Source organism: Bacillus rossius (assembly GCF_032445375.1).
Source record: "Bacillus rossius redtenbacheri isolate Brsri chromosome 9 unlocalized genomic scaffold, Brsri_v3 Brsri_v3_scf9_2, whole genome shotgun sequence".
In the NCBI taxonomy this organism is placed as follows: Eukaryota; Metazoa; Arthropoda; class Insecta; order Phasmatodea; family Bacillidae; genus Bacillus; species Bacillus rossius.
In genome coordinates this window covers 6,091,836-6,117,770 of record NW_026962013.1, presented here as the reverse complement: position 1 = coordinate 6,117,770, position 25,935 = coordinate 6,091,836, and the positions used below count along the sequence as shown (strand labels likewise).

The 25,935-nt window shown below is 39.4% G+C and overlaps 1 protein-coding gene across 1 annotated transcript in view; it reads right to left on the bottom strand.

Moving 5' to 3' along the window:
• Positions 1 to 18,425, bottom strand: part of LOC134543309 (probable ATP-dependent RNA helicase DDX46) — a 30,322-nt gene extending 11,897 nt beyond the window's left edge. The window contains exons 1-13 of the mRNA XM_063388238.1: positions 18,204 to 18,425; positions 16,210 to 16,284; positions 14,804 to 14,845; positions 12,311 to 12,397; positions 10,791 to 10,920; positions 9,991 to 10,117; positions 8,180 to 8,481; positions 6,058 to 6,243; positions 4,399 to 4,558; positions 2,802 to 2,918; positions 1,896 to 2,096; positions 1,179 to 1,261; positions 973 to 1,092 (exon numbers count right to left, since the gene is read on the bottom strand). Coding sequence (XP_063244308.1) covers positions 973 to 1,092; positions 1,179 to 1,261; positions 1,896 to 2,096; positions 2,802 to 2,918; positions 4,399 to 4,558; positions 6,058 to 6,243; positions 8,180 to 8,481; positions 9,991 to 10,117; positions 10,791 to 10,920; positions 12,311 to 12,397; positions 14,804 to 14,845; positions 16,210 to 16,284; positions 18,204 to 18,220 — 1,647 coding nt within the window. The 5' untranslated portion in view covers positions 18,221 to 18,425. The remainder of the gene's footprint in view (positions 1 to 972; positions 1,093 to 1,178; positions 1,262 to 1,895; positions 2,097 to 2,801; positions 2,919 to 4,398; positions 4,559 to 6,057; positions 6,244 to 8,179; positions 8,482 to 9,990; positions 10,118 to 10,790; positions 10,921 to 12,310; positions 12,398 to 14,803; positions 14,846 to 16,209; positions 16,285 to 18,203) is intronic.
• Positions 18,426 to 25,935: the final 7,510 nt, after the last annotated feature.

Below are 25,935 nucleotides of genomic sequence, written 5' to 3'. Positions count from 1 at the left end.
GTGCTGCGCTCAGCCACACTGCTGATTACACACCATGCTGCCGTACCGTCCCACGTGCTGCGCTCAACCACACTGCCGAGTACACACCACGCTGCCGTACCGTACCACGTGCTGCGCTCAACCACACTGCTGATTACACACCACGCTGCCGTACCATACCATGTGCTGTGCTCAGCCACACTGCTGATTGCACACCACGCTGCCGTACCATACCACGTGCTGCGCTCAGCCACACTGCTGACTACACACCACGCTGCCATACCATACCATGTGCTGCGCTCAGCCATGCTGCTGATTACACACCATGCTGCTGTACCATACCATGTGCTGCGCTCAACCACACTGCTGATTACACACCACACTGCCGTACCATACCATGTGCTGCGCTCAACCACACTGCTGATTCCACACCACGCTGCGGATGACTACCTGCCACGTTACTATTAAAAACATTTCAGGTAAGCCATGTACCAAACCGAGACGATTAGCAGAGGATGAGGTGGTTCGGGAATGTAATGTTGGCTCCTTGGTTTGAGAGCCTTACAACTGTATTAAAGCTGCAAAGTAGCTTCCAGAGTGCATGGAGAATTTAACAAGCAAAGGGAGGGACAGAGCAGAAGGAAGGAAGGTGGAGTAAATACAGTGGAGAAAGGCCGAAGGCTCGCTTGGATGACATAAACTAAATACACCGACCCAAGCTTCAATCGTGATATTTCAGAAGGGGTGCAGTGGGGAGACGAACATGACCTACATCACCGTTCCAACTGTGGTCAGTCGGAGGTTGAAGGTTTCTGTTGTTTAGGACAAACTTGTAAGTTTTTCTTTCAAGAGATCACAAACTGCATAATCCAGCATTAACAATTACAAGATTTTTTTTTGTAATAAATCTATTTAGGACTTTGAAAACAAGAAACTGGAGAATACAATGGCCGAGACAGAGGTAGTTGCTGAAGGTATACGTGACTGGCATACCTGCACTTCTATGGGCTTGCTGAGGATGCGCCGAGCCAATGCCTCCATCTGTCGGGGAAAAGTGGCACTGAACATGACGGTCTGCCTGTCCGGACGTACGTTGTCTACGATCCTCATCACCTGCCAACCACACCCGTACATCAGCAATAACTCATGTCGCCACTGAAACCACTTTATATACATAAATAAATTAGACACCAAGTTACCTGAGGTTCAAAGCCCATGTCGAACATTCTGTCAGCCTCGTCCAGGACAACGTAAGTAACTCTCTTCAAGTTCGTTACTCTACCTGCGAACAAAATTACACATACAGTCACAACTAATAACAAACATGCTAATGATGGGCCCCCGAAGAGGGCCTGGCCTAACCCAGGTGCTATCTCTGGCTTTGGGGCCCCAATTCAGCCACTGCTCTTGTCTCGCCGCCTGAACAGGCCCGACCAAATGTTTCAGGCGGCTTGACGTACCAAATTATACAACTGTGTGTACAGTAAAACCCTGTTATAATGTTCCTGCTTATAACTTCATATTTTTTTTTAAGTCCCAACATTTTCCACATAAGAACCATGCATTTATTTCCTGCATATAACATTTCACGAATGGTGAAAAATTCTTGCTTATAACGTTTACTTTCTAAAATTCAATAATCAAAAAAAGTTTTAAAAACCTTTTTTTTCAACACTCATCCCATCTGTGTATTTTAACTTGATAAAGGTTTACTTTACACGTTATGTAGGTATGGAAAAGTGCTAAATTGATATTTCCTGCTTATGTTTTTTTTTTTCTCTTATGCCCCTCTGAAATATGACAGGGTTCTACTTTGTGTACTTGATTATTTAAGATCTAAGTTGGTATTGGGGAAAAAAAAAAATTCCCCTGAAATAACGAAGTGAGGATTTTCCTCGGAGAACATTCCCGCTCACCGCTGTTGGCCGCCAGCAGGTCGATCATGCGGCCCGGGGTGCACACAATGATCTCGGCCCCGCGCTTCAGCTCGGCTATCTGCTCGGAGATGCCCGTGCCTCCGTACACGCACACCGCCTGCAGGTTCAGCGACTTGCTGAACTTGCGGCACTCCTTGCCGATCTGCATGCACAGCTCCCGGGTGGGCGCCATGATCAGGGCTGCCGAAACACCAACACCGCCACCTCCTCACCCGCTTGATACTCTTAGCGCACATCTCCAGCGATCACTGAACAACATTGAGAAGAACATTACCTTGTTCAAGTTGCGTACTGCAATGCAATACCCCAGATATTCATATCACATATTTAAGTTCAAAAATAATTAAGGGTGGTAATCCATGACGTTTGGGTACGGTAGCGAATAAAAGCACTGCCTTGTTGGGATGCAACAGTAACCCAACTCCAAGGGCCGTATTCCAGAACGTGTCCAAACAGAATCCCAGCGGGAAAACAAATAGGCAACCGTTTTAATGAAAGATTTCCCTGCGCGAGGATAGAAACTGGTTTCAAGTACGTTCTAGCGGACGTTTCTCAACCATTGGTGAAATTTTTACGGCAAACATAATAGAGATAGTAGCACTATCACGAAAAAACAAAACCAGCCTTTCTAATTTTCTCAATTACTTTTTAAGTTACAATTATTTCTTATTATGACCATAGGACACCAAAATCTGTTCCCTAAAAACAAGGGACTGGCCGTGTCATATCGTGCACTAGGAATAGTCATTATTCCCGTGGTTGTAGGATCCAGGGTTACTTGAATATCTTTCCAGTGGGCCTTACGGCACTTAACGGTGTCGGTGACAGCAAAAGCAAGACTACTCGGAAAAGAAGTGCAACTGTGCCCAAATACAAGGCTCTTACCAATCGGGCCTTCCGTCTCTTCGAGGGGCGGCTGGTCCATGATGTGGCGGAACATGGGCAGCAGGAAGGCCAGCGTCTTGCCGCTGCCCGTCTTGGCTATGCCTATTAGGTCTCGTCCTGCAACCAACCACACCCCTCCCTGTCACAACTGTCCAACTGAATCTGTGCTCATATGCTACACTACAGTAATATAATATAATAAGGGTTGCTACAAGCTTGAAATTTGAAAGTTCCCCCACTATTCCAGGTTTTCCAAATCTCAATTGACAAGTTTCCCTGACATTAAAGAAATTATCCCGCAGACCACTTAGTATTTTTTTTTGGGGGGGAAATAAGTTGTACTATATGTTGTTTGAATGTGTTATTTTAGCAAAATTTACCATTTTAAAAAGATATACGTGTTTGTAACAAATTGCTATAGATTCACCTAAAACAATCTAATGTGGGCTATCAAAATTGTATGTAAGTTCGCGGAAATAAGTTTACCCCTGTGTGTTCACTGCTAAAATCCCAGGATTTAACGAAAAAGGAAAATTAACCGAATTTTGTAATTAGTATACGTTTTATCATTTCATGAGAAGCCTAAACATTGGCGGAAGCGATTTTTTAATTTTAGTTTCGCTGTCACAGAAATAGTTCGTAATTTTCCTGAATTTCCAAGGTATTCCCTGGCCATTTTAATTTCCCTGACTTTCCCCTGTTTTCCATACCTGTAGCAACCCCGTATAATGGCTTACAGGGATGCCAAGTATGTACTCACCTGTCGTGACTGTTCAACATGTCGGTGCTCCACACTACCTGCTTTGAGAGACTACTGGCTTGCAAAGAAGCAACATACTCACCTCTCACGACTGACCCGCCACGGCAGCACTGAAATGCTAAATACACCAAGTGGCTACTTGCTTGCAGAGATGCAACCTACACAACTATTATTTGGCAACGTTCTTTAAATGATTTTTACAATGGGGAAGATTGATTAAAATCATTATTTTAGACGTACTCTATAGCTAGTTTGCACTGAATGTCATAGAAAAGGCCTGAAGAATGAACAAAGAAAAATGAATACACAATTAGACAGAAAACTAGGCAAAATCAGTCTGTTTGTGCCTGATGACGGAACAGCTATCAGTTTCTGAAACATCTTAATGGTTTCGTCTCAGGAAGTCAACCGTGTTCATTTGTGCTGTTGTAAAGTTGTCAAAGTGTTGTCTAGATCATCTGTTTAGTATGATCGTTTGGTTGGTTCCAGTTAGTTGTTTGTATTTATAGTTTTATTAACTGTCACGTCATTGTCAACCCACTGTATTTCTCTGTGGTGTTATACTGTTCTAATTCTTTCCAGGCATTCTGTGTGTTGTCTTAATATTGACTGATTTTGGCTTGATTTCTTTGTGCTTGTGTATTCTTCTTTGTTTCTCCACTCTTCAGTTTTACTCCATGATATACAATGGTGTACGTCCAAAAAAAAAAAAAAAAAAAAGTTATTTGGGTTTTATGCAAATTAATGGTAATAAGCTTGTGTTTTTAAATTTCTCTGCATGTACACTTGAAAACGCGCATCGGCGAGAAAAGTGCACCGCCACAAAGCGTGAATCACCTGACATGATGGCGGGGATCGCCTGGGCCTGGATGGGCGTCGGCTTCTCGTAGCCTTGCTTCTTGAGCACGTCGAGCTCCTTCTTGCTGACGCCGCACTGCGCCCACGTCTTGATGGGCCGCGGGCAGCCCTTGCCCTTCACGCGGATGCCCTCCAGCTCCTGCCGGCCACAGCATCCGTGCGATTCAAACCCTTCGAACCCCAATGTCGAGCAAGGTTCGCCATTCTTAATTTCCTGTTCCAATCCCTTGTTGAATCTGGCTCTCCTGTCCCTTGGAATCACATTATATAGAACAATTTCAAACAATTCAAGAAATTAGAGAGCTATACTTGAAAAATATTTGAGCAGGATTTTAAATACGGCAAACCAGGTTCAAAATAGGAGTTCAAAGGGTACAAATTTACTTGTTGTGAATGATAAGTGACAAAAATGGTTTTTATAAACTTTTTCAACTGTATTTACAAGCGAGGTTATGTTCCTGTGCGTATAATTTATATGCATTATAAATTATTACATTACAATATACTTCATAAATTAGAATAAACTTTCAGCGTAACTATATTTATTTTCGTTATTGATTAAAATTTAATATTGATTTTTTTTTTACTAATTTTAATAATTATTTTTATACATGTGTTTATATTAATATTGAATAACGAGTAATCATTTAAATTCTTCGATTTGATTGAATTTATGATTTACTAACCATATTTATAAAATCACTCCAGTCTTTATAGTATATTATTTCTATTAATTATTTCATGTACAATCAAAGAGTATTTTATTAAGCCAAGTAAGTAAAACTTCTAACACGCTCACCAATTTATTATTAGATTTATACGGTGTTAATTTTTATTGAGTTATAATTTTTTAAATGGTATTTTAGTATTTTTTTGGTTGAACTTCAATCTAAAAAACTTCAAAACTTTCGAGCTGAGGGTTTCCTTACATAGCTGTGTCTCAACGATCGACCCATCCCAACTTTCTGTTGCAAGCACACGTCAACCCCAGCCTCTGATAGCAGGCACAAATTTTATCTTCCTGTGCGCTGCACGGCAACTCATATTAGCATGCTTGCCTTGCCAGCATTGTTCTCACACACGTCAAAGTATCCCGTCTCGACGCCTCAGACACAAGCCATAAAGCACAGGTTCCCAGCACCGTCGGCAGGTTTCCTCCAGTGACGGTGCATAAGTTTTTAAAGATTTTCATTAGCAGAAATGCACCGCACTGCCTTTATGCATCCGCGTGAACGTGACATAGTTCCCGCAAGGTGCAACATTTAAAACATCGCCGCTAGAAAGAATTTATTCCTCCAACCCTCTCCTGAGCCACGAAACTCCATAGTGGAGCTCACGTTATCTATCTGTGACTTTGGTACTACGCTTTGATATCCTTCCACCGGTCCTTCGGCCTGGCATAATTGAGCGCTACGCCACCATCGTAAAACAAACGTGTCATTTTCAATCATTGAAAGTCATATTAGCATCATTACCACCAGCTAAAACACTGTCGATTAGACAATTACTATTACAAATACAACAAAACCCTCTTAAGAATTTCCCAAGGAGTGGGTTTGGTCAGTTTTCATCAGGGAAATTTTTTTTTACCAGGGAAAAATGATAAAAAATCAATGAAAAAAAAAAAAAGCACGTTACCTCCTTGTATATCTCAACCTCCTCGGGCGTCATGCGTGTGATCTCCGGCACCTCCACGTAGAAGCTCTTCCTGAAGGGGGTGTACTCGACGTGTGTGTGGTCCACCTTCGCCAGCTCCTTCTTCTGCTTGTTGGCGATGCCGGCCGCAGTCGCGTTCAGATCTTCCTCCTCCTCCTCTGACGAGTACTGCACACACGCACACACACACACATGCCACCTCTCATCACTGCTGTACACTGTAGCCAGGGCCACAACTAGGCGGGGGCAAGCGGGGCATACGCCCCGGGCCGCAAAGCTGTGGGGGGCGCCGAAATCGCTTGCATTGTAATTCCTACTGCAACCGGTACCTGGTAAAAAGTTTTTGCATGGAAGTTACAGTAGCACAGAAACTGTTACATGGAGGTATGGAAAATGCTTAAATAGCACCATTTTTCCGTGGGAGGGCCCCCGGACCCCCCGCTTTATTGGTGTGGTATGTGCAAAAAAAGAGGGGAAGGGGGGGTGGGGGGTGTATGAATCCATTCATGCCCCGGGTGCCAGAGACTCTAGTTGCGGCCCTGACTGTAGCCACATCATAAACAACCTCCGAACACTAACTACGTCAGCAAGAACGTAACGACGAGCATGCCAAACATTCACTTTTCAGTTTGATTCAAGGTTACAGTTCCTACACAGATGGTAGGATTACGGTAATAAAATGCTTTATTTTCCATTTATTTATTCAAGAAAGCGCACCAGGCTGGCAAACATCCCTGTCATTTTCAATTATTAAGAGTCATATTAGCATCACTACCGCCGGCTCAGACACTTGTCGATTACTGTTACAAATACAACAAAGCCCTCTTAAGGAAATTTCTCAAGGATAGGCCTCGGTCAGTTTTCATCAGGGAAATTTTTTTTTTTACCAGGAAAATGAGAAATATTAATGAAAGTCTTAGATTGTAGCATACTCAAAATTTAATATCTCAAATGTGGCTGCACACAAGAGTTATGCCATTTTAGTAACGTTTTTGATATTCAGCACATATTCAAACAAAATTAGTTTGGTACAATTGAACTACTAACCTATACAAAAATCTTTCCTTAAACGGCTGGAATCCATAGTGGAATTATTATCCACCAAACACACTTTGCATGAAAGAAAGTTACCACACAAAGATTCATATAAAATCTTCAGACGAGGTGCAGCATAAACCGAAGCAAAACGTTACGTTACAAATCTTCAATTCCACAGATTTTTGCATATTGACTGCAGCACTACCAGTAAGAAATGGTACAAAACTCTTGGTTAACAATTGATTTTGCTTAGTTCAAGATATCCTCGTGCCTACAGGGCTAGTGGACGGTAGCTGTTTTGTACAGGATGTTCCGCAATTGTCATGCGTTGCTATTTTCTCTGAAAATCAAAGACATTTGTAAAGATTGTTTGAACTTTAACTAAAAACTTTTATTACATCGTAGTTTTCGTCAATAATGATGGGGTGTTTAAAAATGTTTACACGGGAAATGTTGGTGCATAGCAAACCTTTATAAGCAAGATAAATACACACACGGCCATATGGTGAAAGTCAAGGGAGAGGGAAATGTGAATTTATTATGTGAGATTTTCTTAAGAAGGCGTTTACTGTAAAGTCCACAAAAATTATACTAAAAATAGAAAACAATAAATAAAAAATGCAAAAAAAAAAATAAAAAAAATAAAGTTATTTTTTAATTACACACATCTCGAAGTCAACAGGATCGTGCAAATACCCAAAAAAGAAGAGGAGGAGGAGGAGGAGGAAGAGGAGGAGGAAGAGGAGGAGGAAGAGGAGGAAGAGGAGACAGAGGAGGAAGAGGAGGAAGAGGAGGAAGAGGAGGAAGAGGAGGAAGAGGAGGAAGAGGAAGAGGAGGAAGAGGAGGAAGAGGAGGAAGAGGAGGAAGAGGAGGAAGAGGAGGAAGAGGAGGAAGAGGAGACAGAGGAGGAAGAGGAGGAAGAGGAGGAAGAGGAGACAGAGGAGGAAGAGGAGGAAGAGGAGGAAGAGGAGGAAGAGGAGGAAGAGGAAGAGGAGGAAGAGGAGGAGGAGGAGGAGAAGAAAAAGAAGGGGAAAAAAAAACCCCCATCAAAGAACAGGTGACACACCTCGAGGCCGTCCTGATTCTGCTCTATGAGCTCCCCTTTCCGCTTGTCCGCCTTCTTCTTGGCCACGCCCGACACGATCACCACGCCCTGGCTGTTGGTGCTGACGGCGGGGCCCTGGGCCTTGCTGTCCGCCTTCTTGCCGTCCAGCTTGTTCACCTTGCGCACCTCCTCCTGCACCTCCTGCATGAAGGCATCCAGGGGGTCCAGCTCCTCCACCTGGTTCTCCTTGTTGTCGTGTGCCGACTCCTCTTCGTCGCTGTCGTCCTCCAGCGTCCACTTCTTCATGGGCAGCTGCAGGTTGGCTGCGACACACACCGCCCCAGGTGCCACCCTCCGCCTCCACCGCCCTTCCCCCCGCCCAGAGCTCTGCGCTCGGCGGCCACGACGCATCACGTGACACCGAGATGTAAATAAATACAACATTAAGCACCTAAATATCATGCAACCAATCTGCTTTTTAAGTCAAAACTAAGCTCATTAAAAAAAAAACCTAATATTTAATATAGGGATGGGTCGATTACTCATTTCTTCCATTACAATTACAATTCCACAACTTTAAAACACAAAGATGTAAATAAATACACCATTAAGCACCTCAAATGTCATGAAATCAATTCTTTTTTTTTTTAAGTCAAAACTCAGCTAAAATTAAAAAAACCTAATATTTAATATAGGGAAGGTCGATTCCTCATTTCTTCGATAAAAATTCCAATTACACAACTTCCCTCGATTCCAGATTTAATTTTGATTCTAATTACCAATCTTACTTTCATTCTGAATAAAATTATGGAAATTCAAGCCGAAGGTTACCTAAAGATTAACATTTAGAAGTCTAAATACTTATACACTTTATAAAAAATTACATTTATTTTAAAAAGCTTGCAAGTATTGCGAAGTACACAAATAAAACTGATAAAAATCCATGTCTTTGAGTTCTTGAGAAGTTCCTTTCTCCTGATAATAAATACAAACAATAACAACTTAAACCTCCTGTTTTAGAAACGAAATTGGTCTTGTAACAACCCAGATTACAGCCTTTCTCATGCAATTCAGTAATAATAATTTGTTATAAGTTTTTTTTGTTGTCAATTTTCAGGTTAGGTTTTTAAATGATGTCAAGTTGTTTCTTTTTCGAAGTTATTGTGAAAATATTTTACCGGGTTTATAGTTTTTTAATTTTAAAATTCATAAGTTTATTTTTGAAGTAATTATTTTTGCTGGCTTCTTTGTGTGGGAAGGCGTGCTGACGTGATTCTCCTTCGTTTTTTTCCATGACCGAGGCTTTGTTTCACACGCTAGGCGTGTGAGTCACGGTCACGGGAGTGTGAGAAAGATACAAAATCGCTGTCGTGGGAACAGAAGTAAGCATTTCGTGGAAGCTTCTGTTGCTATGCGCCGTGATTGGCTGAGAATTACGTCAGCGAGCCCAGGACACTGCCCGCACAAAGGGAAGGAAGGCTGTAAAATTCAGTCATTGTCCGAGCACCGGGCCGAGCGGTCGTTGATCGGGCGGCGGGCCGAGCAGGCCGTGGTCGGACGATGACTCATTTTTTAAATATATTTTTTAAGTACATTTAATTTTTATGTATTCTGTTGTTTCGAATATAGTGTGATTTCTACATAAATAAAAAAAACAGGTAATATATCGAACTTTGTGTATAAATTTCTAATTTCTTAGTGACCTGAAACCTGTAATGTTCCACTCATCACCAAATTTGAGCTAGCCGGAGGTGGTGAGCGGTGACAGCCTAAAAATGAAAACCATAAAAATCTTGTGTCTAGCCTCTGAGCCACTATTTATCCTCCCCTACCTAGGATGTTGCCCTTTATCTCCTTCTTGGTCACCTCCAGCTCTTTCTTCTTGCGCTCCGCCCGCCACCGTTCGATCCTCTCTCTGCGCTTCTGCATCTCCGACTCCAAGCGCTTCTGTTCTTCCTCCTGCGCACATTTATTTTACATGCCTCCCATTCCATATTTGAACCAGCATGTTCTACAGGCAAGAAATTCTCAACTTGGTTTCTTCAAATAATTTCCAGTTAACACATCAGCACTAGAACACTACATTAACAACAAAGTTCTATACAAGCACACCATTTTGACCTTCAAATACGATTAGTAAAAAAGCTACTAAATTTTTACACTATACCTCCACTTTTAGGTCCATTTCACATTACTTCAATAATCATCACCTCAATGCTCAATCACAGAAAGTTTGGCCAGATTGAAGTGCTTACATGACAAACCCAATTCACCAATGTCAGCCTTTGCTGACAATAACATGTTGCCTTAATTCAAACCCTGACTGATTCAATTGATGACATCTGGGCAAATACAGAAAGGATTCTCTCAACACTCTTAAAGAAGTTTTCAAGAACGCTCCACAAAAGAGTACAAGCCGTTGGAGCCGGTGTGATCAGTCACAAAGGAACTACTTTGAAGGGGATCCATTGCATTAGCGTTTAAAGTACTGCCATTTTAAAACTACGAGCCGAATCTCAAAACTTTCCAATCAAAACCTCGAATGAGTGCTATGCTGACATTCAGGTACGGTGAACATCTCACACCGTGCCCTCGGCTGAAATGGCCACACCCACTGGTGGGTCTCCCTTGCCTTGTCCAGGTGCGAAGGGTCGAATGCTTCCTCATCCTTCTCGTCTTTTTTGTCACGATCCCTTGACGTGGAGCGCGATCGATCCCGCTTGCCCTTCGCCTTGGTCGACCTCCGGTCCTTGCTGTCACCCCTGGAGCACACGACACGGCCAAGATCGTGTGATCTGACGATGCTTCCTCTACTTCCATCAGGACAGACACACATTCTACATATTGGTAATGTTAAACCAACTAATTTTAAATTCCTTTAAATTAAAACAAAATTTTAAAGAATTAAGAAAATTAACAATAATTATTTACACATGTCCAACTTAACAACCAAATCACAAAAAAAAAAAAAAGTAAAAAAAAAAAATATTGAGACCTACAATACTGATACATTATTAGTACAAACATACATATTATACAACTTTCAAGCCAAGAAGTGTGGTAAAATAATTCCTAAAAAGAACACTAGAAGCACTTGTTTACACAGCATTAACATTTCAGAGTACAAGAGTACAAAAGAAATTGAGATAATAATGCATGAAAACATGTCAAACATCAAACAACCACACTTTAAGTATAAAAAAAAACATGATTTTATACAAACAATCAAACTTTTCTTTCAGTTATGACCCAACATATTTTTTTAGTTCACAATGTCACTACTAGATATGTATTTAGTAGCAGTATATTACTAATGCATTATTTTAGTTTAACATTCACAATCATTTTACAGCTTAATTACAGCTTATCACTTTACTGCAAGTGATTCGTCTACTTAATTCCATGGCACGCACAAAAATAAAGATGGTTTATCTGGCAATTGACGCGACCTCTCACACTTGCAGCCAATAGCAAATTGTTTTCAAATTTTTATAGCTATATTGAAAAATTTCACATTTTATTGGCTAGAGTATGTCTCGTTCCAAGTCATTATTTTATTTTTACGTTTAACACTGTTAAACTTGTAGACTTTTTGCATGATTAGCTGCCAAAGTTGAATTTTTAACATTTTTGTTCAGCATGGAAAAGGAGAACCAAATATAAAAATAACAGAAAATTTTTGGTTTTAAAAGCAATGCCAGTAGCTAATGTGTGGCTGGTTTAAATTTTTCACAGAAAATTTTTATTTAATTTTATTTAGCCTTTTAAAATCATAAAAATACTGAGGATTTCAAAAGGCTTGGTAATATTAAATAATTTTTTTTTCTAAAATAAATTAAACGATATCTCATTGTAGCCAGTAAAATTGACATTAAACCTAAAAGGTTCCAGTTTTGTACTCCATTTCATTCTCTTTATCCAATTGCACAAAAATGTTAAAATTGCAACTTCTCCAGCTAATTTTGCAAAAAGTAAGAGATATATATTTATTTTTTTCATCCTGTGAAAGTTCAGCCACTCAAAAAGTCGGAAAGTTTAATGTGTGGCACGTACATGTAAACAATGACCTGCAACGGGGCATACACCCATTAAGGAACATCCCCACTGCTAACAACTAAGTATAAAATGTTGTACCACCGACTAAGTTCTTACCGCTTGCGATCTCGACTGTGTGATCGTCTGTGCCTGTCGCGTTCTCGGTCCCTCTCTCTCGACCGGCTACGCCTGGACCTTAGTTTCCTGCGCACACACAGACCCGCTGTAAGTGGAAACACAATGAACAAAAATTTAAATTGAAAATAAATGGTACTATTTTGTGTTAATTTAGAATAAAATTACACTAAATTAACTTTCAACTAAAATTTTGCCTGTGTAATTATAGCAAGGCCTTTGCATCACCACAACTTTCAAGCCATTAAGTGTGGGAAAATAGATATTAAAAGAACTACAAGCACTTATTTACACTGCATTAACTGTTTGTAAATACAGGTTTTTTTTTAGGCATATTAAAAAATATTATGACATTCTTTATGATTAAAAAAAACTTTATTATGATGACTAAGTTAACACTACAATGAGTAACAATAAAAATAATGGGCTATTTGTTTTAATTAAAAAAAATGGAAATAGATCAATGACGTGGAGATCTGAGGTGGGGAAAAAAATAAAGTTCTTACTTAAAATATCTGCTAGCAAACTTTTTTTAACATTTTTAAAATTCAAAATTGGCATACAGCAGTTTAAGAGGAAATTTTTTTTTTCTTAACTGAGAAAAAATTTCAGCTACATTAGTTGAAATATTATAGGTACAAAATTTAGACCATAAAAACAAAATATTTAGGGTGAATCCACCATTATACAACTCCTCTTACAGGCCACAAATGCAATAACAAAATTTTGGTGATGGAAGTAGTAAAAAAAAAATGCTCCCAGGACCCATGATAGGAATGGCAAAGAGTAAATGTTCCCAGGACCCATGATAGGAATGGCAAAGAGTAAATGTTCCCAGGACCCATGATAGGAATGGCAAAGAGTAAATGCTCCCAGAGACCCATGATAGAAATGGCAAAGAGCATATGCTTCCAGAGACCCATGATAGGAATGGCAAAGAGCAAATGCTTCCAGGGACCCATGATAGGAATGGCAAAGAGTAAATGCTCCCAGAGACCCATGATAGAAATGGCAAAGAGCAAATGCTTCCAGAGACCCATGATAGGAATGGCAAAGAGCAAATGCTTCCAGAGACCCATGATAGGAATGGCAAAGAGCAAATGCTTCCAGAGACCCAGAGCAAATGCTTCCAGGGACCCATGATAGGAATGGCAAAGAGCAAATGCTTCCAGGGACCCATCATAGAAGTGGCAAAGAGCAAATGCTTCCAGAGACCCATGATAGGAATGGCTAAGAGCAAATGCTTCCAGAGACCCATGATAGGAATGGCAAAGAGCAAATGCTTCCAGAGACCCATGATAGGAATGGCAAAGAGCAAATGCTTCCAGAGACCCATGATAGGAATGGCAAAGAGCAAATGCTTCCAGAGACCCATGATAGGAATGGCAAAGAGCAAATGCTTCCAGAGACCCATGATAGGAATGGCAAAGAGTAAATGCTCCCAGAGACCCATGATAGAAATGGCAAAGAGCAAATGCTTCCAGAGACCCATGATAGGAATGGCAAAGAGCAAATGCTTCCAGAGACCCATGATAGGAATGGCAAAGAGCAAATGCTTCCAGAGACCCATGATAGGAATGGCAAAGAGCAAATGCTTCCAGAGACCCATGATAGGAATGGCAAAAAGCAAATGCTTCCAGAGACCCATGATAGGAATGGCAAAGAGTAAATGCTCCCAGAGACCCATGATAGAAATGGCAAAGAGCAAATGCTTCCAGAGACCCATGATAGGAATGGCAAAGAGCAAATGCTTCCAGAGACCCATGATAGGAATGGCAAAGAGCAAATGCTTCCAGAGACCCATGATAGGAATGGCAAAGAGCAAATGCTTCCAGGGACCCATGATAGGAATGACAAAGAGCAAATGCTTCCAGGGACCCATCATAGAAGTGGCAAAGAACAAATGCTTCCAGATACACATGATATAAGTGGCAAAGAGCAAATGCTTCCAGATACACATGATATAAGTGGCAAAGAGTAAATGCTCCCAGAGACCCATGATAGGAATGGCAAAGAGCAAATACTTCCAGAGACCCATAATAGGAATGGCAAAGAGCAAATGCTTCCAGGGACCCATCATAGAAGTGGCAAAGAGCAAATGCTTCCAGGGACCCATCATAGAAGTGGCAAAGAGCAAATGCTTCCAGAGACCCATGATAGGAATGGCTAAGAGCAAATGCTTCCAGAGACCCATGATAGGAATGGCAAAGAGCAAATGCTTCCAGAGACACATGATAGAAGTGGCAAAGGGGAAATGCTTCTAGAACCATGATAGGAGTGGCAAAGATCAAATGCTTCCAGACACACATGATATTAGTGGCAAAGAGCAAATGCTTCCAGAGACACATGATAGTAGTGGCAAAGAGCATAACGTTCCCAGGGGCCCATCATGGAAGTAGCAGAGAGCCAAATGGTTAGACAGCCCTGTGGAAGGTGTGTGGGTCTATGCGTCGTGGTGATGGAAGAGCGACTCACCTGGACAGCAAAGGCGGTGGTCGCAGCGCTCTTGGCAGCCTCCTGCAAACACACCCTTGTCTTAATGCTCACCTTAATGTATGTTCCCTACCTAAAAGGTTTTCAGTGCATTATTCCAATGGATGGCTTGGCGGTATGCATTACTGTACATTAAATTGTGGGTGGCCAACAGCTTATTTTTATCTACAAGACTGAAAAACTTCACACGTACAACCTTAGCATGGGAGGGACAGTGTATCACACTAATATTATAAATGCCAAATTATGTGTGTATGTTTGTTACTCAATAACGCCTGCACCGCTGAATGGATTTGACTGAGATTTGGCGTAGAGCTAGCTTATAACCTCGATTAACACATATTCTACATATTACATGAAATTCCTTCCCTAATGGAGTGAAAAAGCGGTAAATTAATTTTTAAAACAGTAATAAATCAAAATAACATTTGCATAGTCCAGGAATCCACAAATAACCTTTTTAGGTTATTAAAACCTAATATAATGGAGGCTCTAAAAGTAGAGGATGTCTACAAACTTAGTCAAACAATTTCAATACTTTTTCCGGAACAAATAAAATATTACTACAAATTGTTTTTATATAAAGAGGGTCACTTGAATACATATATGTAAAATTGCAAAAGACTACCTTGCCCCCTTTTAAAATTTTTTTATTCATTCAGAGGACTCAGCTCCTTATATAATTTCAAGGTTATAATGAACTGGTTTTTTATACTCGTATTTGATCATTATTAATAATTGTGTAAATACGTTTGTGTTAAAATATTTTATTTAGAAAAACTGTTTAACTACAATTTTACTGTTTCTCGTTTTTTTAGAGTTATTATGTGTGTAAATTCATATTTCAGTATGTTATTTACAGTAAAGCAGGCACAGACTTCTGGAAGTTTTTCTGTAGTGAAACGTGTTTTGATTGTTTGGTTTGTGAGAGTTGTGTTGTGATTGGTCGGGAAGGTGACGCACTCGTCTTCTTCCCCCTGCGTATAGGCTGTGGCGTCATCTTGCCAGTCCTCTGTTCATTGTTATTTTAATAGGTAGCATTTAGCAGGGGCTCAAGCAATTAATTATTAAGTACTAAGGAACAAACTTTACAGCTGTGGTATGGGCTGTGCCGGTAATCAACCTCGTTTCGGACATTATTGAATCAATTTAAAACCATAAAGGCTTGCTAATTTTTTTTTTACTGTTCAGAATGTATCTGTTTTATACCAATTTATTAAAAATTATCTTCTTGTAAAAAAGCAGCACATACATCGGTGGAGTAAGTTTTACAAAACAGTTTTTGTAAAAATAAAAACAATAACACCAAAATCCTCTGTTTTAAAAACTAAATTGGACTAAAAATATAACCATAAACGCTTGTCCCTAGTGATGCGTGGTTCACTCACCGATCACGACTGCGGGACCTGCGGACTCGCTTGCGTCCCGGGCTCGGGGACTTGCTCCTGGACCTCTTCCGATGACTGCCGGCAGCACACACCACAAACAATCACTACACAACAAGCTACGTGAACCACCCAACATCGCAGTGAACACACGAGATAAAACCCTAGTTTATTCGGCCCTCTCTGATCCGGAACAGATTTGTAAACATTTTAGTTCACTTTCAGTTTCAGCTGACGTACTTGGAGCGTCAGCCCGACACCGCTCCGGCTGAAAATAATGACTGCTTTTGCGTGACAGCGCTTCATTAAAACAGCATACCTGTTTAAAACAAAAGAAAATGGATATATTCTTTTTTGCTTTGAAATAATGTGAATATATATATATATATATATAAATATATAAATATATATATATATATATATATATATATATAATGTATAGTAAACAAGACAGGGCAAGTATAAAATATATTTTTATTACAAAACTTTTTTTTTTTATCGTAAGAAACAGTAATTCTGCTTATTATCGGAATATGTTTTGCTTATTAACCATATTACCAAGATTATTGGGATTTTTGATTGTCCCCGTTAGTCCCGATAAACGACGCTTAACTGTACTAACTTTGTCCTATGTAAACTTGTAGCTTAAAAATTATGTTGTCATTACATGTTAATTCTGTTTTTTTTTTTAAATTTAAATTAATTAATTACCAACTTTAATACTGTTTACCTAACCAGAAAATTTGATACCAAAACAGTAAGACTATTTTTTTTTAGCATGTTCAATTTGAAAACAGTAGTTTTATACTTTTATATGCAAAAAAACAGAAGAAAACACACAAACTGCCACTGATAATGTATCGTTAGACATTGATCAGTCTCTCTTAATAATAAATGGATTGTAGGATCATGGTGCTTATGTTGTTTGAAGTTTACACTATTAAAATTCAAATAAAATTCATAATAGCACAGGAAATACAAAATTAAATCCAGAAATCAATTATTTCTCTTTCAGAAATTAGACAGTGATTTTTATAGCTTAACTCCACTGTGCAAAATTAACAAAAAAAAAAAAAAAAATTAATATTCAACACAATCTAGTCATCAAACACATTTTCTTATTTATTAAAATAATTTTCACATTATGACAAAATAGGATGTTCAGAGCTTCTGATTGGCTGAAAACATATCATGGTTTTAGCAATATCACATATTAAACAAGAGTAAAACTGAGAATGAACTATACTTAATATAAATACTTGTGTAAATGCTTACAACAATGTGTGATTGTACCTTGTAGTAGTTAGAATAATTACATGAAGTTCTACAGATGTGTATAATACTGTGTTCTGTTTTGTTAATGTTGATTGTGTCTAGGCCTTTTCAGTATTTATAATGCTGCTTACCTAAACAACTAGGTTCAGGATTTGATACTCTTTTAAAGGTATATACCTAACCTAACTTGTCAAAACTGTGAACTGCTTGAAGTATCACAATGCGGCCTTAGAGAATGATGAGAAAACATGTCAGGAACGCAATTTAGATTTTTTTGTACAAAAAAAATAGCTCTACTTCAGACAATTCAGAATTACCTGCATACCTAACCTAACCCAACTTTTTTACTAAAGTTTATATTCGACTTAATATCTACAAGCCGTAATTCTACTACATTCATATGTAGAACCCAATTGTAATATAATAATTTCTACTCTCAGAAAAAAAAAACCTGGTACGGTCACAAAAAAAAAATCCCATCTCACGCGTCCTTGTTTACTGCTAGCCGTCTGACGGCCCCCAAGATCTCTATCATAGCGTCAATAGCAAGCTGCGTCTCAGCATACTGGAGTGAGCTCATATCCAATCAACAAGCAGCAAGTAGTCATGTCCGAGGGCCGTTCTACTTTAGCCCTGGGTCCTTACCAAACATAACCAATCACCGTTACATTCCTGATTATGTTAACGTTATGAAAAAAAAAAAAAACCTATCAACCACGCACCTTCTACTTCTAACCATTTTTCTTCATCAAGAATTCAACGCAAAATTGCTAATGATATCGAAATACCAACACCTGGCTTTACCCAAAAACACAAAAACAAAACAACTAATGATTCCATCACAGACCAAGAAATGTTATCATTTTCCAGTATTGCCAATAAACAATGTACAAAATTCCCAAAACTTTTTCATGAATGTCTAAAGATGCACCCATCTATCGTTTAATTTTCAAAATTTTGCTTCGTTAAAACATTACATATAATAAAGTGAAATACTTGGAGTTAATTATAACTGGCTGCTACAAATAGTATTTCCTGTGAAGTTAATTATGAGATTATTACAATTACCGGATTATTACAAATACCGGAAATGTTTTTATTGAAGACAGATGGCCAACACTATTAATTGAAAAAATTCTTATGGCATTAAAACTGTGAAACCAATATAGCGTATTTCAGTCCCTATTTCTATCCCTTATTAAAAAAAAAATCCTTACCCTACCTGCTACATAGGTACCTCACACTGAAGTAGCCTTCCTGATGTCACTTATTGGGACATGAACCCATGCATGTGGTCTACTGCATGTGTGAGGGTTTTGTTAAAGTTGAAAATCTCTGGGGAGCCAGTTTGACTTCTCAGTACCCGTGCAACAACTATATATAACAACCGTATAAGTATGGCGATACTATGGGGGTGATAGCCAACATGTTCTAGTTTCTAGAGCCTTTTGATTTTTCTGGATCAGAGAGAGTGTCATTCTGCGGTCCCTGAACCAGCAAAAGGGCCATGCTGATTTCACTGGGCTAGCAAGGGGACTGATCTGAGGTCTTTGGTCCAAAGAAAAGAGCATGCTGATATCCCTTGACCAGTGAAAGGTCTTGTCAAGGTGTCTGGACCCATGAGAGGGCTGTTGTTAAACCTGTGGGCCATGCTGAGGACCCTGGACTAGTGAGAATAATTTTAAAGTCCCTCGACCAATAAAAAGTCAGTTTGAGGTCCATGTACTGACGTCGTCCCGACCATGGCGGGATCGGGAACACGCGGCGGAGACAGTGTCTTCCGCTGGGTTTGGGGGGGGGGGGGGGCATTTGACGTCGTCCTGACCATGGCCTCTAAGCCCGTGCTCCACACCGCTAGTACCAGATCCCGTTTTCGGAGCGCACCCCTAGCCCAGCGGGAATGGGTCAGGCGAGCGCCTCGGGCATGACCCCACTAGACTCAAATAAACTTCAGGGCACGAAACCCCGGGGGTTAGACCCCATAAAACAATTAAGGAACAAGATATTAGGACACAATTATTAATTCACTCGCATTAAACAAGTGCGTCGTAGCTACTCTGTGCTTGCACCGCACGCACGTAGTAGACAACGAACCTCATTACCAGTCACCGCGGCCAATGGCCTTAATTAAAGTGCCCGTGACAATGATCGAGTCAGATTAGGAGAAATCCAACTAAAACAGTTCACAGTTAGACAATATGTTAATAAATTTACGGTCTCCTACTTGATGCTACAATTCAAATAATTAAATACTATAAAACAGTTGTTAAGCCTGAAGCACCCAATTACTAGGTGTTACCTTTTAATTGAGCACCTGGAACATGTTGTTAGCTTATAATAGAGCAAACTAAGTTGATATAAGTTTTTGGCGCCGACTCACAAAGGAGGTGAATGTTTACCTCCCTTGCGAGGCGGCCATGTTAGGCAGTCTCCAACCACTCCGCACCGGGTCAAGACGTGTGTCCGTGAGCAGCTTTCAACTTTGTTTCACCGATCGTTCACTCTGCACTTGATTTAATAACCAAACATTTTACTTCATTGCCGCTTAAGTAGACTCGGCGTGTATTTCACGGACCCTTACTTATCTCGACCGTTTCCTTGGTGATTCCGCACTGTGTCGCGGACCACGCAATTTACGGCACTGGCCGACTCCAGCCAACTCATGTTCGTTAAGATCGCCGCGCATATGCCTGCCAACTACAACCTCACATAAGTGTAGAATAGAATTTAGGATCACGCTCATTGAACCCTCCTAAGACAATTAACTTTCGGCACTCCGGCGAACTAATAATCACGTCCCCGCGAGACTGCCGCAGCAAATTCACAGTGTTATGTTAGTGTCATGTTTTGTTTTGTAATCAGCGTGTGTTAGTGTAATTGTACAACGGCTGAGACGCCGCATAACGCATTATCATAGCTTTTGTAGCGGTTCTGCCACAGCGTAGTGTATGTGTAGGGGGTACAGCGTACCCATGCGTACCACCGGAGAAGTCCGTGGATTAAAAGTCAATTTAATATAAACTGTGTCGTCTACGATTATTCCGCACCATTCCATCCTCCACACGGCCTCGCATCCAAGTAGGGAGTTTCAGGGTAGATTTCCAGCTGCGTACCTGGTGGGGCACATGGGGGCAGAGTACCCATGACCCATCACCAACGGCCTAGTGTTCCACTAGCCTGCCCCCCCGGACAACAGCAGCACCGCGACGCCCGTAGCGCCCGTCAGGTACTTCCCGGGCCTTCTGTAGAGGCCGGGTGACGGCAGTACCATGAAAAGGTCGTTCATGAGGTCCCCAGACCAGTAATAGGGTCATTTGAGTTTCCTCTACTAGTAAGAATACATTTTATGTTCCCTGGACCAACATGAAGGGCCATATGAGGTCCTTGGACCAGCAAAGAGAGATATTTGTTGTTACTGGACCAGTTATAGGGTCTTTTAATTATGTGAACCAGCAAAATGCATTTTTGTGCTGAATCCTTTGATCAGAAAGAGTGCAGTGTTGAGGTTCCAAGACTAGAATAAAGGTCATGATGTTGTTCCTGGACTAGCGATAAAGCCATTTGGGATTTATCGATCCTTGAGAGGGCTGTGATGAAGTCCCTGGATCAGAATAAGTGCTGTTTTGAAATCCCATAACCAGACATCTATACTTCCCAAGGTTGGTATACATCTATGAAGTTGTAATTGAACAACATTATTTTTGTGTGTAAATAATAGAAAAAGTATATAAGATAAAACACTGAGGTTGGCTTGCACAGTTGTGACTTGAGGCAAAGTAAAGTATTTCTCTATTTGATTAACCTGCCAAGTTTTGATTAGATATTACTTACCTGACTATGCAGGCGATCCTAAGCATCTGGATTATTTTTAATTGAATGAAGTTCTACAACCACCGCGAATTTGGTTGCTGTCGGAAAATGATTAAATTGAAATAATTTTCTACATAATTTTGCAATGTGGTACTACCTGCCATTATTTGAATAAAATTTTACAACAGCGGCATGTTTTGCTTTGGTTGTAGAACTCTTTACAATCAAGTATTATCCAGATGCTCAGGGTTCTATCTTAAAAACCTGTTGTTCAAACTTTGTAAAGTTTTCATAAATTAATATGTTTAATGAGTTATAAATACGGTTATAATATATTATGAGGAAGCCAGATTAGATGTTTTACTTTTTTATATAATGAATAAGAATCACTCGTTTACATTGATAATGTTATGTTTCATTGTGAAATTGATTGAGACTCTGCAATATATTTTACAAGATAGATTTGGAGAGGGGGCTGAATAATTATTTCATAAACCTCGTTTAGGTTCTTCCGACACGCACTGTCGTAAATGCCTGCCGACGGAGCTGAGGTGGCCCGAACGAGTGACGAACGACACGTCCCCGTCCAGGGTCCGATGGTCGGCGAAGCCTACTGGCTGGCCGAAAGCGCCCAGCGTGCAGATGATCCCGGGCGCCAGTACGCCGAAGAGGCTCAGTCCCACGCCTCGGGACGATGACTGTGGGCGGACGACCAGGGGGGGGGGGGGGGCAGGCTATTTTATTTACACTTCTTGAAAACCTCGAGGTGAGTGCGCCGTCGGCAGTGTCTCGCTGGCCTGGACCGAGAAATGTCGTCGTCTGCGGCGTTGAATTTGTTGTTGCAACGGACTCCAACTTGAAAGTCGCATACCAGTCTCGGGAAGCACTTTGGACCATAAGTCGTATCAGGCCCGTCAAGAAAGGGAGGGCCCCCCGTAAGCGTATTTCCAAACCCTAGGTTGACTCGCTGACGCGTTCCTGAACTGCGTTCTCGTTGGCCGCGCTTTAGAAGAAGGAAGGGAAGGTAAGGTAGGTAGGCGAACCGCGCAAGGAAAGGGGAAGGGGTCGGGTAGAAGCTATCCGGCACGACACGACGAGAATATAACCGTATATCTGTGTTCATATATGTGCATGTACTTATTTACAGAACAATAATGTTAGTCATCTCTGCCAACTTTACAGTAATAGGAATGAGAATGTGGTTAGGTGCGGGGTTCAAACTTCGACAATAACTTTCAAATATGTATGCCGCAGTATTTGTGTAGCAATTTAACAGTTAAATAAATTTATTATTTTAACGCACAATAACGCAGGCTCCTCGATGGTCGAGGCAGCTAAGACTCACTCGAGGCGAGTACCCTCGGTTCAAGCCTAGCCTCTGTTGTGTTGAGATCCAGTGCATAAGAGTGAGATCCTCCAAACAATACAACATTGTTAATTAATAAATATTAAAAATTGGTTGTATGTAAAGTCGGTTTACGGACGATAGTTTAACGTGACAACGTCATAACAAAACATTGATGAAATGATTGCATACCTTTATGAATAAAATTGAACCATCACTATTTTGTATGGATACAAAGAAGGAGTGAAATGAAATCTATAATTTAATCGATAAATTTACTTTTATTTGCACTCATTAATTCAAATATGTTTATTACTTTAACGAAGAGATTATTTTAACTATAACTTTTGTACATGTTTGCTATTTAACATCTTCCAATCTGTGTTATTCTATTAAGGATAGGACGATGATAGGAAAAGTAGGAAACGAAAGTGAGTGTTTCAAGTTTAATGTGCCTCGAAAAAGTCAAATCGATGGTTGTTCCAATCGAGTGGAAGAGAGATTAATTAGACGTCACGTCCAAAATAATATTATTTTTGGATTCTCGGATTTTTAGACATTAATATAACCCATTAAAAACCTGTATAAAATATACGGCATTGTAACAAAAATGTGTATAAATTAAATCTTTTGCTAATGCCTGTAACCTAAATGCCACAGTTTGAACTCAGGTTAAGCTGCGTGTAAACCGTGCACTTCATATAACTCGCACGTTTAAAGCGAAAGCCGTAAAAAAAAACATTTTATTAAAATTATCTGTCTTACATTACAAACAGCTGATTGTTCGTTAAATTTTTTGAAGTAAAATTTTTTTTCAGCGCGTTATTAAACATTATAGTGTAACATACAAGGAACCAAAAGTATTGGTGTGCCAAATTAAAATGTAGGATAGTGAAACTACAATGGAGTATATTTGGTAAACTAAAATAGTTGGGTTATTTAAAGTTTTAAAAAACCAAACAATTATTCGTCAGGCTTCTTTACGTAGTGGTTATAGGAACTTGGTCATAATTCGGTAGTGAACAATTTTTTTACATTGCAGATAATTGAAACATAGAAAGTGTGCTTTAAGGAAGTATATATAATATTATTATTAAATACTTATAGCTCAGTCCATTAAAGTAATATTAAATTAATAAAACATAGTAAAATACAACTAGTATAGTTACTTTAATTCGTTCTATTATGTAGCCTATAAAATATATCAAATAATTTTTGTAATTAGCAATAGAATATAAATATTTACTAATTAAAATTAAATCAAGAAAATATTTATTTTATAAAAACGTTTGTTAAAATAAAGTATACATGGTGGGATGATAATGCAAAATTAATAAATATTTTTGCAAAACTCCGTTCCCCCGGAGAAACCCCCGGAATGGCTACCGCATGGGGAGCCCAGGAAAAGAAACGGGCTCCCCATTTGGAAGCCACCTGGAAGGTTTTTTTCTGTTCCACCCACCGTTTCTTTGGTAGCCTGACTTGTTACAAGGGATTGTATTCCTACCAGAGAAAATGCCGCCATTCTCTCTGGGCAATCCGCCTTGGAGGAGCCGGGGCGCGAACCCGGGTCCTACAAGTCACAAGGCAGGCGCTCTACCCCAGAACCAGAGTGGTAGAGCGAATACTTGCAGTCTTCTTAACACTGACATGATGTTATTGCAGGAGTGTAGCATACTGTAGTTATTAACACGTGTTTATTTCTGGCAGTAGATTTGGGAAGAGCAAGTGTTTTATTACTCGCCAGTGATGTGTAACATCTAACTTCGATAAACAGCAAATTCATATGTTCTCGTGTTGCAAGTACACTAATAATATGAAACTCGGACACGAAATTTAACGCACAATTCTTTTAAATAATGCCGAGCGTAATGAGTTCAAGCAAAATGTTTGTAGCTAAATTTATGGTTCTCGGTTCGAATCCAGGCAGCCGTGAAATTTTTTTTTGTACTTGTAAAAATAAATACGGCGTACGCAACAGTTCAAAAGTAATAAATATATTTGAATTAATGAATACAAATAAAAGTAAATTTATTAATTAAATTGTACATTTCATTTCACTCCTTTGTATCCATACAAAATAGTGATAATTCAATAAAAATGATTCAATTTTATTCATAAAAGTATGCAGAGGTAGATTTTATCATAAAAAAGATAGAAAAATTAAAAAAAGAAAAAATCTTCCTAAAAGAATATAATACTTTTAATGCCTAAATGGTTTGGTTGCAAAAACCTATTACGGCTCAGTCTCAGGCCGAATATGATATTTCCTTTTCTTCTGGATCAATCATTTCATCAATGTTTTTTTTATGACGTTGTCACGTTAAACTATCGTCCGTAAACCGACTTTACAGAAAACCAAATTTTTTTTATGGAATTTATATTTTGTAACCGTTCTTTTATTATTCTATTTATAATTAGGTATTATTTTCACTCAATGTAATAGTTTTTTTTTTACCAAGCCACTTCTAACGCGCGTTCATAAGTATAGGTACACACCAATTTTAATTTTTTTATATTATTTTAGTATACGAGATTAGTTTGATGACTGTCTCTGTAGTTAGTATTATTTCAATTTTATTTAATTTTTTACTATATTAATATAATACTACACTGAAACTGATGTAGCCTATGTTAAGCCGTGGTGGATCAATTGGCCCAAGGCAATGAAACACAGGAGGTTTTATTGTGTGTGTGTGTGTATGTATACACATTATAATTTAATGAATTTCTGTAAGCTCTATCAGACACGGCAGCAGAACTATAACTAGGTAAAAAAAGAGAGTTTTTATAGATATGCACTCCAATGAAACATGTAATTAAATTGTAAAATTTACCATTCTGACTTCAAACATGCGTAAATGAACTGTAAATTACTTATGAATAATCTATACCATAAATGTCGTTGTGGATATTGTGTTTTTTTTTTCATGTAGATTTATGTAACGTTTGTTTTTCAATCATTTTCCACTTCAAAAGACCGATAAAAAACTAATTATTAGTTTGAATGAATTATATATAAAAAAAGAAACGACAAATTCTAAATAAAGTGCGTTTTGCAATATTTTTTTTTTTTTTTTTAATGCAATGTGGTTTAGTGACGTCTGAGAAACTCTTCATGTAACAATTGGAGCGGTGAGTTGCTCTCAGTCGCTTGAGACATTTCTCAGGTGTCTTCCAGTCTCTCTACACTGCTGCGCACTCTGAGAGGCCTCGCTTAGAGGGGAAGCCTTCTGTTCAAAGACTAGAGAGCCAAAACCTTGTGGCATGAGTGTGGGGAAAAGTTGCTAATCGCACTG